Genomic DNA, 19,029 nt, shown 5'->3' with positions numbered 1-19,029 from the left:
ATGGCAAGTTTGCGAACTTAATTGTCACACCTCAACAAACAACAACAGCTCTGATGGCCATTCCAGGATTGCTTTGGCAGGTGGACTAGGCACTATTGTCGGTTCATAGCTTTCCAAGGGGAGTACTTTGAAGGTGACTGCAGTGATATTCAACAATGAGGTATGTGGAACTTTTTCTAGGATGGTTCACAAACTTAATTGTCAGACTGCCTATACTGTTATTTTCCATATTAAATATTAGCCAATTAATGCAGAGATTGGGGGTAAAGGGAACTAGGATCAAGATTTTGGGTTTAAGTCATCATACACATATATGTACACATTATGCGCCTAGGCCAAGGATTGAAAATTCAAATGCCTTCACGAACCAGGCAAGAATGAAGCAACTGGTTGGGCCCATAGTGACTTGAGGATGTATGACTGTCTTAGTTTGTTCTCCCAGAAGCCAAGAAGATACTGAGATAGGATTTGGGACCGAGTCATTTATTTGTCAGATGACTCCGTGAAACGGTGGTGAGGGATGAGGATGTGAGATAGAGAAGAAGCTAATACCCTGGCTATCGATGGACAAGGTACTGCCCTGGGGACCTGGACTCAGTCCTTCTGGGAACCACCAGGAGACTTGTAGACCCTGCCTCAATTGTCCCTCTGAGGAATGAAGAAGCTGGGATATATTCATTTCCTATGTTTGCTGTCACACAGTGCCATCAGCTGGGTGGCTTAAACAACAGAAAGTGTCTCACAGTTCTGGAATTGAGAAGTCTGAGAGCAACATGTTGGCAGACTTGGTTCCTTCTGAGGGCTGTGAGATTCTGTTTTATGCCCTCTCCTAGCTTCTGGGGGTGTGCTGGCCATTTGGGCAAGCCTTGCCTCCAATCTCTGCCTTCATCTTTACATGGCTTTCTCCGTCTGTGTATGTCTGTGTCCAAATCTCCTTTTTAAACAAGAACACGACTCATATGGGATTAGGGGCCAGTCCTACCTCAGTATGACCTCATACAACATCTACAATGAACCTGTTCCCAAATAAGGTCATATTCTGAGGTACTGGGGGTTAGGACCTCAACATATGAATTTAGGGCGGGCACAATTCAACCCACACATGGAGTGTTCCTCCCCCAGTGTTCCTCCCTACCTTAGTTGACTGATGGCTACTTCTATAGACGGCAACTCCATAACACCTCCTGTTTCTCCCCCTCCCCCCCACCCCCCGTCTGCTACAGTTTGGATATTTGTCTCCCCCCAATCTCATGTTCAAATTTGATCCTCAGTGTTGGAAGCGGTGCGTAATAGGAGGAGTTGTGGGGTGGATTCCTCATGAATAGATTAATGCCCTCCCTAAGGGGTGGGAAGGATGAGTTTTCACTCATTAGTTCCCACAAGAACTAGTTGTTAAAAAGAGCCTGACACCTCTCCTGGCTCTTTCTTGCTTCCTCTCTTGCCATGTGATTTCTGTACACACCAGATCCCCTTCCCCTCCTGCCATGAATGGAAGCAGCCTAAGGTCCTCACTAGAAGCAGATGCTGGTGCTGGACTTCTTGTACAGCCTCTGAACCAAGAGCCAAATAAGCCTCTTTTCTTTATAAAAAATACCCAGCCTTAGGTATTCCTTTATAATAGCAATACTAAGCTAAACAGACTAAGTCTCTCCCTCTTCCTCTCCCTCCACCTCCCCCATGTCTTTTCCTCTCCTTCTCCTTTTCCCTCTCCCTCTGTCTTTTCCTCGCCCTCTCCCTCTCCCACCACATACCTTTTAAATATCTAGTACCATGAAAATCCCGTAAGGACTGTATCTTAGTTCAGGCTGCTATAACAAAGCATCACATCCTGAGTGGCTTATAAAAACAGAAATGTATTTCCTGCAGATCTAGAGGCTGGGAGTCTGAGATCAGGGTGCCAGCATGATGAAGTTCTTGTGAGTGCCCTCCTCCAGGTTGCAGACTGCTGACTTTTCATTGCACCCTCACACGGTGGAAAGAGGGCAAGAGAGCTCTCTAGGGTCTTCTTTATAAGAGCACTGATCCCATTTATGAGGGCTGTTATGGTTGGAGTGTGTCCTCTCCAAAGCTCAGGCGTGGCCAATGTGATAGTATTAAGAGGTGGGTCCTTTAACAGGTGAGCAGGCCATGAGGGCTGCTCCCTTGTTGATGGGATTAAGGCCCTTTCAAAAGAGGCTTCCCTCTGTGTGAGGCTATCTTGCCCTTCTTATTTCTGCCGTGTGAGGACACAGCAAGAAGGCCCTCACCAGACCAAATGCCAGCACCTTGACCTTGAATTTTCCAGGCTCCTGAACTGTAAGGAAATATATGTCTGTTCTTTATAAATTGCCCAGTTTGGGGTATTCTGTTATAGCAGCACAAAACAGACTGCAATAAGGGTTCCATCCTCATGGCCTAATTATCTCCCAAATACTCTGTTCCTAAGACCGTCACACTTGGGGTTAGGATTTCAACATTTAAGTTTGGGGAGGACACAAGCATTCAGTTCACTGCAGACTGTCTTATTCACAGCTATAGCCACAGCACTAACTTAGAACCTGGTACATCGTAAGTGCTTGATATTTGTTGAATGAATGAATGAGTGGCCTCTCCCTTTGCTCCTACTGTCCCCAATGCACTCCAGCTTGGGCGACAGAGTGAGACTCCGATTCAGAGCAGACATGGGAATGATTATCTGAACCCTGAGAGAGAGAAGAGGAGCCGGACCCCGGTCTCCACAGCAAACCTGGAAAGGCTGTTCTGCAAAATGCCCGGCCACTGCCTCCCAAAGAGCAAAGCCCCACCAGCCATCCACCTCCTGTCCTCTCGTTCCCTTTATGCCTAGCTCAGAGTGTCCCAGTGAGAGTTTCCATCAGATGAGCAACCATCATGGCCGGACCCGTCCTGCTCAGTCTGGATTCTGTGTCTTTGGGGCTGACCCATGGAGCTGACCATTTTTACGGGAGCAGGGGAAGGGCACAGGTGGGAAGAGGAGAGGGATCTTTGTGGTCAGGCAGGTACATCCTGTATTTCCTTGGCATCTGAGTCTGAAGAGGTGAATCTTGGCAAGCAGCCTGCTCTTAGATGGTCCTGAGGGGAGGTTCCATGTGGGACTGCGGAGATTGACCATGACCTCCCAGGAGGTGAATGGCTTACAGAGGCCCCTCAGATGTCAGTGAGCAGGGATGTGTGGACCACAGGAGATGGCTGGAGCAGAGTGCACCAGCAGGATGACACCTGGCCCCATGCAGGTTGCAAATTGTATTTCTATGTCAACATGGGGCTATTGACATCTCTTCAATGACTCTCGATCTGGCAAAGTCAAAGAGATCAGGTCCCCTCCTCCTCTTTCCCCAACACACTAAGACAAACACAAAATATAGCTTCCCCCTTCTTTCCACAATTATACTCCTGCCCCCCCAAGACACTTTATTAAATTGTATTTATAGATGTTTTAATAAATAACTAAAGGTAGCTTACCCAGGGGACAAAAAGGTAAAAGACAATACAGTTTTTACATTAGAACTTGAGAATCAAAGCTTTCGAAAAGGTAAGGAAGCAAAAACACTAATAGAACCTTGTGACTAGTCGTCGTAATTGTCTCTGAGCTTCCTGGCAGCTTTAGCAAACAGGCAGATATGATGGTTTATGTGCTTGTGCTTAGGTATAAGGAAAAACACATATCCTCTAGCTCTAGAAACACAATGTTTGGAGCTAAGCCCTGAGATGTGTTACATATGTATATGTAGATATACTGTGGTGCCAAAAAAGTATGCACATTTTAAGAAAGGAAAAAACTGTATTAAAATTATACTACTCAAGATATACTGTACTGATGATAACAAAAGATGAATACAAGCCATGTTTGACTTCTGCAATTACAAGAGGGGCTCAAAGTGGTTACCATCAATGTCCAGACACTTCTGATTATGGCCAACTACTGTAGGACTTGTTGCTGTGTGAGGCCTCCCAGATCTTCCCTTGTGCGCATCACAGACCATACCATGCGTCTCAAATGTATCACGAATGTTTGCAGTTGTTAGGCGTGCTGGACGTTCTGTTGCACACTCACACCTCCATTGTTGTTCTTCCACAATGTTCTTGAATTGCAAATACCACTTCAAAGTGGTCTTGTGCTCCTTGAACAACAACCGTGCTTCAGCCATTTTCTTTGACCGTCCTACCTGTCTCATGGTGATGCTAGCATTCATTTGATTAACGCCATCTTTTGGGCAAACATCATACGACACATTGCTACCGTCATTCAGTTCAACTTTGAAAAAGAATGCATAGATAACATCTCTTAAAATGTTTATACATTTTTTTGGCATCCCCTGATATGCACGCTCACATATTTATGTGTATGTGTGTATAAAATATTTAACAGGCAATATCTTGGCAAAACAGTTTTTCAGCAAATGCAGAGGTACTTTTGAGATAGCTCTTTCTTGCTTTGGCAATTAACAAAGGCAGAAGAAAGACATGAAACTCTAATTAGGTAAAGGTGCTTTGCAAAGACTGAGCCAGTATCATCCAGGGTATTTCAAGATGTTTTTCTTCCTTTTTCTATTTTGGATAGCAGTTGTTTGGTTGGGGCTGAGAGAATTCCCTCTTCTAATCAGCAGCACATGTTTGGGACGTAGCTGACTGGGGGTAGAATTTTTCACGAGCTGGTTCGCCAGAAACCTTTATCTGGTTCAGTGTTAACAGAACTCAGAGGCACACTGGACAAGGAACGCCTACATGAAACAAAGCCTTCCCTTTCCTGCCACCACCCCTCTAAGCAGGCTCTTCATCTGACTTCAGTTCCTGTTCATTAGGAGTTTACAATCTTATTGTAACCCCAGCACCAGACCAGAACAATATACTGTTTAGTTAACCTAAACCACTCCAGAAGTCAGTGGCGTGAGACAGCAACCATCCACTGGCTCAGAATCCTGCAGGGAAGGCCAGGTTGGCTGGGTCACTTGTCTCTGCTCTCGGTGGTACTATCAGCTGGGGGCTTAACTGGGGCTGGAGGATCCCAGATGGCCTCACTCACCAGTCAAGGGACTCAGTGAAGTGGTCCTGTGACTGGGGACTCCTGGACCCCTCACCCTCAAGGAGGCTGCCTTGGGCCTTCTTACTTAGGGCAGCAAGAGTGCAAACACAAAGGTTGCTGGGCCTCCAAGCCCAGGGCTTGAACAGAGACCCTCCTGCCGCATTCTGTTGTGTCATGGGTTCACAAAGACGTGAATTCAGGAAGTGGGATTCATGACAGACCATGTGGTAGCAACCATCCACAGTCTGTGCCCATCCACACACTAGTCACAGCGATCCCATGGGCAGTGGTTCCACCTGAGGGGTGGGGAGCAGGAGAGGGGAACAGGTATGTGCTCTCAGAGTAAGGAGGAGGTTGGAGGTCAGGCCACTTGGTCTGAGTTCTCACTCTGAGCTCTGTGCACTCACCACTTAACTACCACCATCAAAGACCCAAATATCAGGCTTTATGAGCTTGATTTAAAATGTTCAGAAAGGAGATGTGAGGAATGGGCCTTTGAAGTAATGAAACAGTAAATGTTTTAAAGAGCCCTTTGGCAGCGGTGCTTGCGAACCTCATGCGTGTAAGGCACAGGGAGTGATACCACTCTGTCGTCCTGTCATTTGTGAGACAGCGGCCTCCCCCATGAGTGGTGGCCATCAGAGATCATGAGTTCACAGTCCCACAGGCCACAGTGAAGGATACAGCGTGTTAGTGGCAGCTCACGAGTCAGCCAGATTCCCTCCAGGCTGGAATGAGAACACCTGACAGCCTCCACTGGCCCCAGCTTAGGACACTGTTTAAATGGATGACTTGAATGACAGCAGAGGCCATCTGCTCATCACTTTTGCAGAAGCTGGAAAGCTGGAAGGGCCAGATAAGAAAGCACTGGGTAATAAAATCAGGGGACAAAAACATTTTGACGTCTGGAGAAATAGTGTCAATCTTTAGAAAGGTTATATTAAATAAGAGTAAGTATAGGGTCTTATGTTTTGACTCAGAGCATACGTGTGTGCATTTGTGCATATGCACACACACACACACACACACACACACACACACACACACACACACATCCACAAAGATATGGGATGAAGAAGGTCTGACTTAGTAGCACGGTGTACAAAGAACCTTGTAAGTGTATGTTTCCAGTAAGCTTAGTTTGAGTCAAATGTACTCAAAGTTGGTGTAACTTTAGATTATATTAATAGGAGCAGAGATTCTAGATTAAGGGAGGAGATTAGTACCCTCTGTTCTATAGTCCAGTTTACTTCAGAAGCATTAGGTCAAATTCTGGGTCCATAATTTAAAAGGATGAGAGAAAAACGAACTTATTTAGAGGGTCGATCAATGCGATTTAAGAATTTGAAGTCATGAGAGATGAGGAACTATAAGGAGAAGTAAAGATTTTTGACCTACAGAAGTGCTTACAAGGACATAAGGTGGTCTTCAACTTGAAAGGAAGTGAGAGCTTCCTTTAGAAGGTGGGAGAGGAATTTGATCTGTCCTCTGTGGTCCTCAAATATCTCATTGGATTAATAGTGGAAGGTCGAGGGACCCTGGCACTGGAGGTCAGAAGAAGAGAAGACATTTAGTAGTTGAAGTGACCCAAAGGAATGGACTGCACAGAATTCCCTGTCAATGCAAGGGGCTGACCAGTCAATTGCCAGAATAGAGAGGAGTCACCCCTCGACATGCATACCTGGATCAAAGTAAACTTCAGAGGTCCTGGCTCACCAGCTGTGGGGGCTGTCAATGGCCTTTACCTTAACTATTGTGGAAAACAGTGAATGCAACAACTGTGTTCTCACTCACTGGAGGGCAGAGGCCACTGCTGGGGCCCGTTCTGTGGCCTCAGACCCCATTTACATCATGAAGAAACAGAGACATCACATGCTTAGCTGGACCCAGCAAGCAATGCCAACTGCTCACATGGGCACCGTGCCTGGAGTCCACTTTCTGGAGAGATGGGAGATCCAGGCAGACAGTGGGCCCTGGGCTGGGGTCTTGGAAGACGGGGTTTCCCTGGGGCTTATGGGAGTGCTGGCGGAGATGGAGAGGGCCAGGAAGAAGGTGGCTGAGCTAATGCGGAAGAACATGGCTCTTCAAGTCATTGGATGCAGTTTGAACCTAGACTGTGCAACTCATGAGCTGTGTGACGTGGGAGAAATCAGTAATGCTTCTGTGCCACTGTTTTCCCACTGGCCAGTGGCGAAGATTGAGTGAACCATGTGTGGGAAGGTGCATGGCCCTGTGTGTTGTTGGGTTTAGCAAATGTTTCCCCTCTGCCTTTCTCTTTGAAGTTGAGCTGTCCTAGCCCCTGTGAGAAAACCCAGGGAGGTGAGCAGGTCCCTGGCCACTCTCTGGGAGTCAAGTCACCCTAACAGAGTGAATGCTTTGACTGATCCTCCACTCTCTTCCCCTGACCCTTTGCCCACCCCTGCCCTGTGCTAAGCATGCCCTTTCACCCCAACAGAGGAGCTGAAGGAGAAACTGACCAAATATGTGGACAAGGTGAACGGCCAGAAACCGGGCTTCATCAAAGTCGTGCGCCACAGCAAGCAGGAGGGCCTCATCCGCTCCCGGGTCAGTGGCTGGAGAGCGGCCACTGCCCCTGTGGTGGCCCTCTTCGATGCCCATGTGGAGTTCAATGTGGGCTGGTAAGTGCCCTTGGGAGAGGAGCGGAAGTCCTCATGGGTCAGAGGCTTTGGCTCCCATGGACACAAAGCATACTGGGAAGCCTAGTCATGGGCTGGAGGGAAGGGAGAGGATCTGGTAATGGGTGAGGTGTAGGTATGGGGGTGACCCTTTGGGTGGTGGTCAGGGGTAACCAAGTCAGCACACAGTGCCTAAAGGGTGTGTTGACATCAGTTAGGACTCTGGCTGGCGTGGTCATCGGGGAGGTATGACCAGGGAGTGGGAGGCATGCCAAGGGCAAAGCTGAGGGAGCCTGCCTGGTGAAGACAGGCCTCCAGCATCAAGGAGGGGAGAGCTGGACAGACATGAAGCAGAAGCCCAACCTCAGATAGCTGGGCAGTGGTTGGTAGAGGTGGCTTGACGCTGTCATGGGTGCCCTGGGCGCCCCCAGATGCCAGGCCAGGGATAGCACCTGATCTCAGACTCTCCCTGTCATCTTAGGACATTTTCCTTTCTCCAGTCAGGCTTCTCAGAGACTGGGTGGGGCAAGGGAACGAACAGAAGGCCTCGGTGGCCACAGTCAGGCAGGGACAGAGTTCCGAGGCTGCCATCCCTGTGGGGATGTGTGGTCTGCTGTGTGTGGCTTTGCTTGGCCTGGGAGGCACAGGTGCTGGGGGTGACTGCAAGCAGCCAGGGCAGGTAGGTTACCATCATTTTTACTAATATGCCTGATGGCACCAGGATCCGCTCTCCTCCCCAGACTCCTTGGTGTCAGCCTCTGCCCCAGGAACAAGCTGAGGAGGGCACTTTAACAGGAAGGAGGAGCAGGGCATACACACAGCTTGGGCTGGATTCCTGCATAATGAGCCCCAATTAAGGTAGCAGAACAGCCATTTTTTATACTTCAAGTCCCTGCTTGCTATTTGTGACTATTCAAACAGCATTTTCATTGGATTTATGACTGGGATAGGAGAGGGACACTTACTATTTCAAGCTGATTTGAATAAACAATTATGCACCAAATGTATTATTAATGAGAAGCTTATCATTCCTGTCTGCAAACACATTTACTATCCTGCTGCCTGCAGGACATCCTGGCTCCCTGGGAAAGTCCGGATGTCCCATCTCTCCTTGGGCAGTTGGGGAACACATGGGCGAGTGGATGTGGCACAGTGACATCCCCAGGCAGCATGTCATGACTGGTGGATGGAGGTGTGTTCTCACCTCCATGACTCTATCATCCTCATCTGTCTTTTCCTCCAGGTGGATACATTAGGTTTTAGAAAATCAAAGCCCAAGTTGAAAGCTTCTTCTGGGAACTCAGATCTATTTCTTTTTTCTTTTTGTTCTTTTTTAAATCCTGAATTTTTTTCTCTTGGAGAAAGGGAAAGCAAGGAGGCCCAAGACTGGCTGAAATAAAATCCTCTCAGCTCAGCTCTGGATGTGCTGAAGGTGGCAGGCCTCTGCCAGAACCTATGCCTCATCCCCAGTGCCTGTGCTTCCCAGGCCCAGCAAAGCCACACACAGCAGGCCACACAGTACCCTCCAGCCCCGTGGGGATAGCAGCATCGGGTTCTGCCCCTGTCTGACTGCTGCCACTGAGGCCTTCAGTCTGTTTCCTTGCCCCACCCAGCCCCTGAGCAGCCCTGACCAGAGAAAGGAAGATGTCCTAAGACGACAGGGAGAATCTGAGATCAGGTACTATCTCTGGCCTGGCATCTGGGGAAGCTCAGGTCACCCATGACAGCATCAAGCCACTTCTGCCCACTTCTGCCCAGCTATCTGTGAGGCTGGGCTTCTGTCTCATGTCTGTCAACCTGGAAGTCCTCAGGGGATGAGAAGTTGAATAGGGGCTCCTTCCTCGCAGGACATGGCTGGGTGTTCCCATTGCAGGAGATGGCTGGGTGTTCCTTCCTCTTTATGCGAGAAAGGACCTTTAGGAGACACTAATCTGTTTGTTGACCACCCTGGGAGCAGTTACCCTTCTCCGGCTGTCTCCTGAGCAGGGCTGAACCTGTACTCACCCGCATAAAGGAGAACCGGAAACGGATCATCTCGCCATCCTTTGACAACATCAAGTATGACAACTTTGAGATAGAAGAGTACCCGCTGGCAGCACAGGGCTTCGACTGGGAGCTGTGGTGCCGCTACCTAAATCCCCCCAAGGCCTGGTGGAAGCTGGAGAACTCCACAGCCCCAATCAGGTAAAGCATCCTTGGCTGTGGGTCTCTCTGTTTTGGCCCCCAGGCAAGGGATCCTCTCCCAACCTAATCCCTATCCTCCCACTTGAGCGCCATCGTGGGGGACAGCAGGGGAAAGGTAGAAAGGAATTACAGATGGTCTTCTAGTCACGCTCCCAGGCTCTCATGATCCCAGAATCCTTTGTGGCCTCAAAGTGACTCATTTCTGCACATCATTGTGAGACACCTGCTGGGAGCCCACTGCTGTGCTCCATGCTGGGGATCCAGAGTGATTAAGATTTGGTACCCACCCCTAAAAGCCTGGAGTCTAGTGAAGACAGACAAATTCCTTGGAATAAAACAATTAGTCTATCATGCAGACAAAAGCAGCACGGAGAGCAGGGAATTCCTTTTCAGAGAGGGTAGCATGTGCACTTGTTTTTGAGGACTAGTAGCAGATGGCTAGGTTGGGGAATGAGCACTATGATGTGAAGTTCATGGACACAGAGGAGGTTCGACTGAGGATGGAAGGATGAAGAGGCAAGACCAGATTCCCAGGACCCTGCATACCTCAAAGATATTTGAGTTTTAGCCTGTAGGACTCATACAAAACGGTTCCATATGGCATTTTCAAAGATCCCAAATTCTTTCTGCCTTTGCCACTGTCTTCCTAGACACCTAAGGATCAGGACTCATGCAATAGCCATCCCAACTGGTCCTTATTTCTGTCTGTATTGATGATAGGGTGGGTGTCTTTATGCTGTCTGCAAAGTACTGCCCATTAAACACAGAGAAGGCACCAGAAGGTAGTCCTGGGTGACAGTTCCTGGAATGAAAGAAGTTAGAAGCTGAGGTTGCTTTGTATTACATGGGTGAGAAAGATTATGAAAAATTTAATTGAAAGTAGACGATTTTTACTTAAGATCACATTTTTTCTTGCCACAAGAAAAAAATATATTCATATTTAAAAGAGGTTGGAAGAAAATCCCACTTCACTTTCCTGAGGTTACCTCTATTACCCCTTCTTCTAGGTCCTGCCACAATTTTGTGTTGTTAAATACTTGTGGCAACTTTGCTGCATGCAAAGTTCTTTTATACAAATGGTCTCATTTGATCTTCATCATAACCTGGTGGCAGCTCATGGTATCATCTCTGTTTTACAAGATGAGGAGAGAAAGACTGACAGAGGAGAATGACCCTGCCAAAGGCTTGGAACCGTGGAGCCAGGATCCTTTCAGGTCAACTGGACTCCATGGCCAGTTGTCATCCCTCTAATTGGCCACTGTTGACCCAGAACTGTGGCCAGTTTCTGTTCCTAGGTCTGCTGAGGCTACTGGAGGGAAATATGCCACCATGCAATGAGTGTTCTTGATGAAGACTACATTAATAGTTGCTGTTTCTGTTCTGCTTATCTCTCAATGTATCAGTCTGGTCTTAATCAGCAAACTGGCATTCCAGGTCCTTGCTAGACAATGCCATCTTTACTTCAAATTTTTATCACTCAATTTTTATCAAAAACTTGACTGAGAGAAATAACTTGTATGGAAGATTTTTGGAAGAACTTTCCTGGTTTTTCTCCTAGATGAAGACAGCTCCACTGGAAACTATGATTTATACGAATATATCATGTCCATCCCAGCTCCTTTTCCTTTGAAGCTGTACTTAGTGCTTTGCCCACATATGATGTGGCTATGAAAAGCTATAAAAAGAGCCCAGTGGGCAACCCCCTAGGGTCCCCTCCCACTCTGAAAGCTTTTCTGTCCTTTCAATAAATCCTCCTTTCAAAAAAAAAAAAGAGAGAAAGAAACGAGCCCATGTCTTCTATTGCATTCTCAAAGGGATATCTTTGAGTTGGCTGTTCACTAGGTTCCCAAGTGACCTTGTTAAGAATCTGCCGGGGGCAAGTCCCTCAGGTCCCCTCCCACCGTGGGAACTTTTCTGTCCTCTTAAGAAATTCTGCTTTCTCACTAAAAAAAAAAAAAAAAAGAATATGCCAGGGGGTGGAGGCACACCTCATCAACAAGGGTACCTGCATAATCAAAATTTGTATACCTAACCCTGAATTGTACCCCACATCTTTAAAATTAAAAAATTAAAAGAGAGAGAGAGAAAAGAAGAGAAGATCCATGAGAAATTTCTTTAAAACTGACTGCCAGTCAAAGAAAGCCTTGCTATCCCTGAAGAATAAATTGCTATGACATTTTTACATGAGAACTGTGAATTTTATTTCTAAGGCTATGCATGTTCATTTTCACCTTGACCAACAGGAAGCTCAGAGCCAAGTTTGTGCGTCTACTTTAAGAATAGTGAAAGAAGACCTTGATGTGCACATGCATTTTAACTGACCCCCAATTTGTTGTAATCTTTAGGTCTTTCTAGACATTTATCTATTTATGGTTTTCAATATATTTTACATTTTCTCACAAGCTATTTCTAATCCTTTCAGGAATGAGGCAGGCTATAAATCAATAACACTTTCAGGCTGATCAAGTCCACTTAATACCCTAACCAGTTAACAATAGACCACTGAGGTGGCCTGTGGTCATCCCAGAGTAACTGTTTCAGATTCTGTTTATTCCCTGACTAGTACTGGCAGTTTAAGGCAGGGCCCTTCCTGTGTATCCTGGAAACAGTGTTCCCGAGTGTCCTGTCATGTTTGACACTTAAGAATGCAGAGAAAACACCTAAGGACACCTCTGTGGAGCTGTTTCTAAGCCATCATGCATTTAGAGAGGGGATCCTCTGGACTTCTTCAATGTGTGGGCAGATCTTTTCAAATAACCCTTGAGGTACCAGTCATGTCCTAGAGGCTCTCAAGTGCTTTAGATCATTTAATTTAATTCACATAAGGTTATAATCCTGTCTTCCAGATATGAAATTCGAGGCTAAGAGAGGCTAGAAAACTCCTCTCAGAGACACAGTCAGAAGAGAGATTTTCCCAGAGCTGTTACCTCTAAGGTCTCGGTCAGTCTCCACCAGAGCAGAGCCTCAGCTGCTTTAGGGGTAGTGGATTGACTGCTCCATGCCTTGGGTCAAGGGAGGGTGAAGCCATTCAGAATAAAATGCAATGATTTGGAAGGAGGAGGGGCAGTGACCCCAGGAAGCCAGTCTCTGCATGAGCAGCTGCCTGCATCAGCTCAGCATTCCCCATGGAAATGGCCTGCAAAATAGCCTTTTCTCCACCTTAATGAATTTCCAGTTTCAAACCCGGGCCTGTTTGCATGTAATTGACTGACAGTTCTCTCATCACTGAGGCTTCTTCATTTCTCCTCTTCTTTCTCTCCCCCAGCAAGTCCTCCAGCCAGGGGCTGTTAATGTGCCAGGCAAGGGCTGGAAATGGTAGCAGCATGGCGTAGAACAATTCAGAGTCACTGCATAAGCAATGATCTCCACAGAAAAGCAGCCCTGTGTGCTCAAACTGACTCAGCTAACGTGAATCATTCTCTGTGAGGCTTGCTCTGGGTGACTACAGAGCTGGTGAATCCCAACTCACATCCTACTAAGGACGGAAAGGCCTTCTGGCTCCTGGACCTGATAGCTGTTGACAGGTTGTTCCAGCCTAAGACCCCCATTGAATTCCAGACCCAGACCATTGACCTAATCCCTGCCTGTTAAATTTCTCCCCCTGGTATCCCATGAGTACGTTAAAGTCAATTTTGTCAGCACAGAGAGCTTCTTCCTTCTGAAGCCAACTTCTTCTCCCATAGCCCTGTGTTGATGGGCAGCCCCTAACCCAGCGCCTCCCAAGCCAGAAAGCCAGCTGACATCCTGACTCCTCCCTCTCTCTCACCCTCATAGTTCATTTGTACAAAATTCTGTTGCTTTTACATCAAAATGTGTCTTCAGACAAAGCCCATCTCCATTCCTGATACTTGAACCAGCTCTTCATCACTCCCCACCTGGATACAGCAACAGGCTTCCCAGCTGGTCTTCCTAATTCCCATCCCATCTCCTTCAGTCAGTCACCCCACAGGTACCCGACTGCTCTTTTAAAAAATGTGCATCTGCTCACACCACTGTGAGAAATGAGCACGCTTGTCCAAAATCAAAGGATGGACACAGAGACATGGAGTGCAGCAGGAGTGAGACTTTAATGACAGTCTTGCAAGATTGGGTGTCAGGTGTCTGGTGTATGAGGGCAAGTACAGCCAGCATATTTATACCCTAGAACACAAGTCCCTCTCCTTGTTTCCCTCTGTTTGGGTACTTACAGGAGTTACATGCTTTGCCACGGGAGGCCTACATGTTGCTTGTTGATTGGTTTTACAGAATTATCTCATTTACATGTCCTATTTGCCAGTAGGCTTACAGGATTACTCTTCTGATTGGATTCTGCCAAAAGTTTAAACATGTAGCCTGCCAAAGCAAAAAGCCTGCAAAAAGGAAGCACAAAGAAGCAGAAAGTGAATCAACAAAAGAGAAGCACAAAGCATTTAGACACCATCTTAAGAACCCAAGATAAACTAGGCTCCAATTTAAAAATAAATCACCATTCTTATTTCTCATACCACTAACCTGCCTACGATTCTTGGTGGACACCCATTATCTGCAGATACAATTCAAATCATTTACCATGCCATCTGAAGCCTTTATGGCTTGGTCCCTGTTCATCTTTCTAAGTGGACCAAGGTTGACATGCAGAACCCAAGTTGGGGGAGGGAGGGAAAGTTGGCACAGGTGCATAAGCAAAAACAGAGCTGGCCCTGCAGAGGTCGGGATCAGGGCAAACACTCAAGTAAGCACCACCGGGAGTTATAGATGATTTCAGACAAGAGCTGTTGCCACCACCCTGATGAAACAGCCTTTCTGGGAGTGCTTGGGTAAGGCCACACACAGGGGGCCACTCTGAGAACAAAGCCCACATTGGCTCAGGCAAGCAAAGGAAGGGAGAGGACTAGATTCTCCTGGCAGGAAGGCCCCCCTGCTCTTTCTCCTCGGGTGGCCCCATGCAAACGCCCCTCTGCTCACTGCTGGCCCATTTCCCCCACCCCTGCAGGAGCCCTGCCCTCATTGGCTGCTTCATTGTGGACCGGCAGTACTTCCAGGAGATCGGCTTACTGGATGAAGGCATGGAGGTCTATGGTGGCGAGAATGTGGAGCTTGGGATCAGGGTGAGTGAGGGCTTCTTACCCACATGGCTCGGCTCAGCTCCCAGCAGGGCAAATGAGTATGGGGGTGGAGAAATGAGACTTCAGATTGATGGTCACAGACATATTCTGAATGCCCAGTCTTGAATCCTGGTCCACATACATGTGATAGGGGCCCTGGGGAGGAGGACACACAGTGTGGAACCACTTCACTTTTTAGGAAGAAGAGGACTTCAGAATCTGCTTGGCTGGAGGTGAGGGCATGGGAAAGTTGAGCTCCCTACTCAAGGAAACAGCCTTTTTGTTAAAACCAAACTTAAGCCCATTGGGGTGCAAAGGTGTGCTCTGGGAAGAAATGACAGGCATTGAGGAGTGGCTGGACAGGGGTGACCAAGTCACTTCCCCTTGGAATTCCTCACTCTGATCTTCTCTGTCTTCTCAACAATGGCCCATAGAAATTTCTCGAAGACTTGTTAAGGGAGAACTCCAGGGAGATGAGTTTATACAAACAGCAAGCACAGCCAGGCTCACTTCATGCTGCCTTCTGTCCCCACCAAGTGCTAGCTAGACCCATGTTTCTGCTTCATGCCACCCTCTTACCCTAAGGTATATGGCCCTTTGCACCTGTTGGCCTATGGTGTGCAGCCTCAAGAGACACATTTTATTTCTTATCCTATAGGAATGTTTGCTAAGCCTTCGACCTCCTTTCCCTTGGCCTATGAAAAGATAAATCTAGAATGACCCTCTGCTTTTCTCCCCTCTGTCTGAAGGAAACATTAGGTCCCCTCATATTTGTCATGAATGTGATGATGGGTACAATGAAGGACCTTGTCCTAGAAGGAAGCCCACCTGCTTTTATGTCCAGGGAGTGTCCCCAACAAACCCAATTTTTAAGCTATAGCTCCCCACTGTCTTTTTTTGAGATGGTCCCCACTGTCTTCACCTTGGGCATCTCTAAGCAGCCTGCCATCCACCCACACTACAGTCTTGTCAATGCTTGGAGAGGACCCTGTGGCTACTAGTGTCCATAGGGATCATCTGAGATATTCCTCCTCACTGCCAGCCTGTCTACACATCCATGCAGCCCTCTCCCAACACTTGACTTGTTCCAACTACTGATCCCACTTTTGCCACTTTGTCCTTAATGTCTATATCAGGTGTCTCCAGTTCCTGAAATCAACTTACAGCTTGGTTTCACCCTCCTCTCACCTCTGACCACCTTTGATCTCCCACTTCACCAGGAAAGCACTGGCCCTGAACACCCCTTGCCCCTAACTTGATGGGGAGACCAAGAGACTGGGCACCTACACTGAACATCTCACACCACCTGCAATGACCTGACAGGCACTGTGTGGGGCCCAACTCATCCCCCTGACTTAACACTGGGGCTCTGCCAGCTGGCGACATGAACAGCCTGTCTAAAGCTGAGCTCAGCAAACGCTCTCAGACACCTGTGTTCGCTGAAACCCTGAGAAATTGCTTTGGAGGCGGTGAAAATGCCCAGGCTTATTGGGAAGTAATGCCTTCATTGAGGACAACCCCTGCATAATCGCCCTCATTCCTGCTGCTCTCCCTACTCTGGCCATTTATTCCCCATTTGCGTCCTCGTCATCTCATTTCCGCCCACGCCTGGATAAATGCTCGCCCCCAAACATAATATTTTTCACTAGAAGCTGCTGTCAGGAATTGGCTGAGTGGGCAGGACTGCCTCCAGTCGCTTGTGTTCTCTGGGTAAAAACATCCGGGAATGGAGAAAGGAACTGGATTTGTGAACTCTGCTTGCAACATGCATGAGAGTCAATCACAGAGTGTTGGAGGTTTCCTTCCTTAGATGCTGAAGCTGTTCTGGGGTGTGGGCCTAGGTAAGGCTCTCAATTGCAAGTTGGAATAGCTTTGGGTAGTTTCGTATTCTGGGTTTAAAATACAGTATAAAATGTTGTCTAGCTTTTTTCCCCCATCTTCTCCCTCCTATTTGACAGAGATGAAGTGTCATTAGAGTTGAAGAAAAGGTGGCATTTAAAGCAGGGGCCCAACAAACTGTTGGCAGAACTGAGAACAAAAGGAAGGGATGAGGGCTGGGTGTGATGGCTCACACCTGTAATCCAGCACTTTGGGAGGTCAAGGCAGGAGGATTTCTTGAGCCCCGGAGTTTGAGACCATCCTGGGAAACAAAAGAAAAGACATGTCTCTAGAAAACAAAAATGTCAAAAATTACCTGGGTAGGGTGTAGTATCAGCTATTCAGGATGCTAAGGGAGAAGGATCTCTTGAGCCCAAGAGTGGTATGATGAGCTGTGATCTTGCCACTGTACTCCAGCCTGGGTGACAGAGTGACCCTCTGACTCAAAAACAAAAGCAAAACAAAACAAAAAACAAAAGGGGGGTACTAATTTGTTTGAATTCCAGTTCCCCCTTTAAGAGATATGGAACCCAGGGATCATCTCCAAAACAGATTCTCTCACTTTGTGCAGTTATTAGTATTTATCTTTCTTTTGTGTTGTATGAGTTAACATCTCAATGCCTCGGTTACCTCATCTATAAAATAAAATACCTTCTCCAATCACACCACAGGATTGTATATAAAAATGAAAGACATCATTGCTTTTCACACTTTATTTATTCAGAGGCAACTTGTTCAAAGTTCTTATCTATTTGGAATATAGAAAGTTGATCTCACAATGACTGAATGTCTCCTGTGTGTCAGAGATCATGTGAGGCACTTACATCATTCATTCACAAAACACCCTGAAAAGTAGATGTTATTCCAATATTCTTTTTTTGTTTCAGATGAAACTGTGAGATTAAGAGCTTACACATGTCCTCAAAATCATGTACCTCATAAGAGGTAGAGAAAGGATTCAATCCCACATCTTTATCAGTCAAAGGACTAGATAGATACACTGCAGTGATCCAAGGATAAAAGTCCTGTGAGCATCTCCCACTCCCCAAAAGGTATTGTGATGTCCATGCAGTACTTTTCTCCTACTTTGTTCACAATCATGTCTACTGAGTCCCCATTTAAAGCCTTACTCTTATTTTGCACTTTAATTTTTTTCTGAAAAAATCTGGGAAAAAAGAGGGAATTGCTGCAGCCTGGCAGAATGAAACAAGTGACAAATAAGAGCTGACACTGAAGAGACACAGAAAGATTGTAAATATCATAACTATGAATGTGCCAAAATGCATAGGAAAGTGTTTAAGAGCTAGCAAGGAATTAATAAATTGTCAGAGACTATTATGAATTGAATTGCATTTCCCTCAAAATATTTCCTAACTTCCTCCTGTACCTGTGAATGTGACCTTATTTGGAAATAGGGTCTTTGCAGATTTAATCAGTTAAGATGAGGTCATATTGGATTAGGGTGAAAATTTTGGTCATTGACAGACGTAAAGGGAAGATGGCCATGTGAAGGTGGAGGTGGAGACTGGAGTTTTGATGCCACAAGCCAGAGAATACCTGGGGCTAGCAGAAGCTAAAAGAAGTAAAGTGGGATTCTTCTCTGGAGGCCTTGGTTGGCACATGGCCCTGCCAATACCTTGATTTCAGACTTCTAGCCTCCAGAACTGTGAGAGAATAAATATTCAGATTGTGATCATCTGTAACAGCAGCACAAGGAAAATAATGCAGAGACCAAAAAGTAAGTGAAAGTAGGAACCTGGAGAAAGGCTGAGTCTATTATATTTAAGGAACCTGGTGACATTTAAGCTTATGTTTTCTCAACTTCACGGAATACAGAGAACAGAAAGCCAAAGGCTTGCCTCACTTCCCATAAAACTGGGATTCCAAAGGCCTATTTTTTTTCAGTATAGAGTGTAAATCCTCTCTGGAGGAAGACCCTTAAGCCCAGGCCACAAAACTCCCACAGGTAGAGTTCCAAGGAATACGAGTTCACAGTTTTGAAAACATCACAAAGCAGACAAGGGGAAAAGAAAAGACTGAGAGCAAACACCAGCAAAATCAGTGGTCAGCTAAAGGTGATCCTCAAAGTTCCCGAGTATTGAATCTATTCAGGCACAGGATATAAACAAGTTGCATAATATATTTACATGAATAAAAGAAGGGATTGAAAATATGAATAAGAGGCAAGAAACTATATAAATGATCCGTCATAGTAGGATAAAAATTG

The 19,029-nt window shown here is 46.6% G+C and overlaps 1 protein-coding gene across 1 annotated transcript in view; it reads left to right on the top strand.

Annotated features, from left to right (window-relative positions):
• The window catches only part of GALNT18 (polypeptide N-acetylgalactosaminyltransferase 18), a 351,517-nt gene that overhangs the window by 247,639 nt on the left and 84,849 nt on the right, over positions 1-19,029 (top strand). Inside the window, exons 4-6 of the mRNA XM_008051258.1 lie at positions 7,476-7,659; positions 9,643-9,840; positions 14,813-14,927. Coding sequence (XP_008049449.1) covers positions 7,476-7,659; positions 9,643-9,840; positions 14,813-14,927 — 497 coding nt within the window. The remainder of the gene's footprint in view (positions 1-7,475; positions 7,660-9,642; positions 9,841-14,812; positions 14,928-19,029) is intronic.

Source organism: Carlito syrichta, unplaced genomic scaffold (assembly GCF_000164805.1).
Source record: "Carlito syrichta isolate Samal-C Ts95f unplaced genomic scaffold, Tarsius_syrichta-2.0.1 Scaffold169247, whole genome shotgun sequence".
Taxonomy (NCBI): Eukaryota; Metazoa; Chordata; class Mammalia; order Primates; family Tarsiidae; genus Carlito; species Carlito syrichta.
Note: the sequence above shows the minus strand (reverse complement) of the source record. Positions and strands in the feature narration are given on the sequence as shown.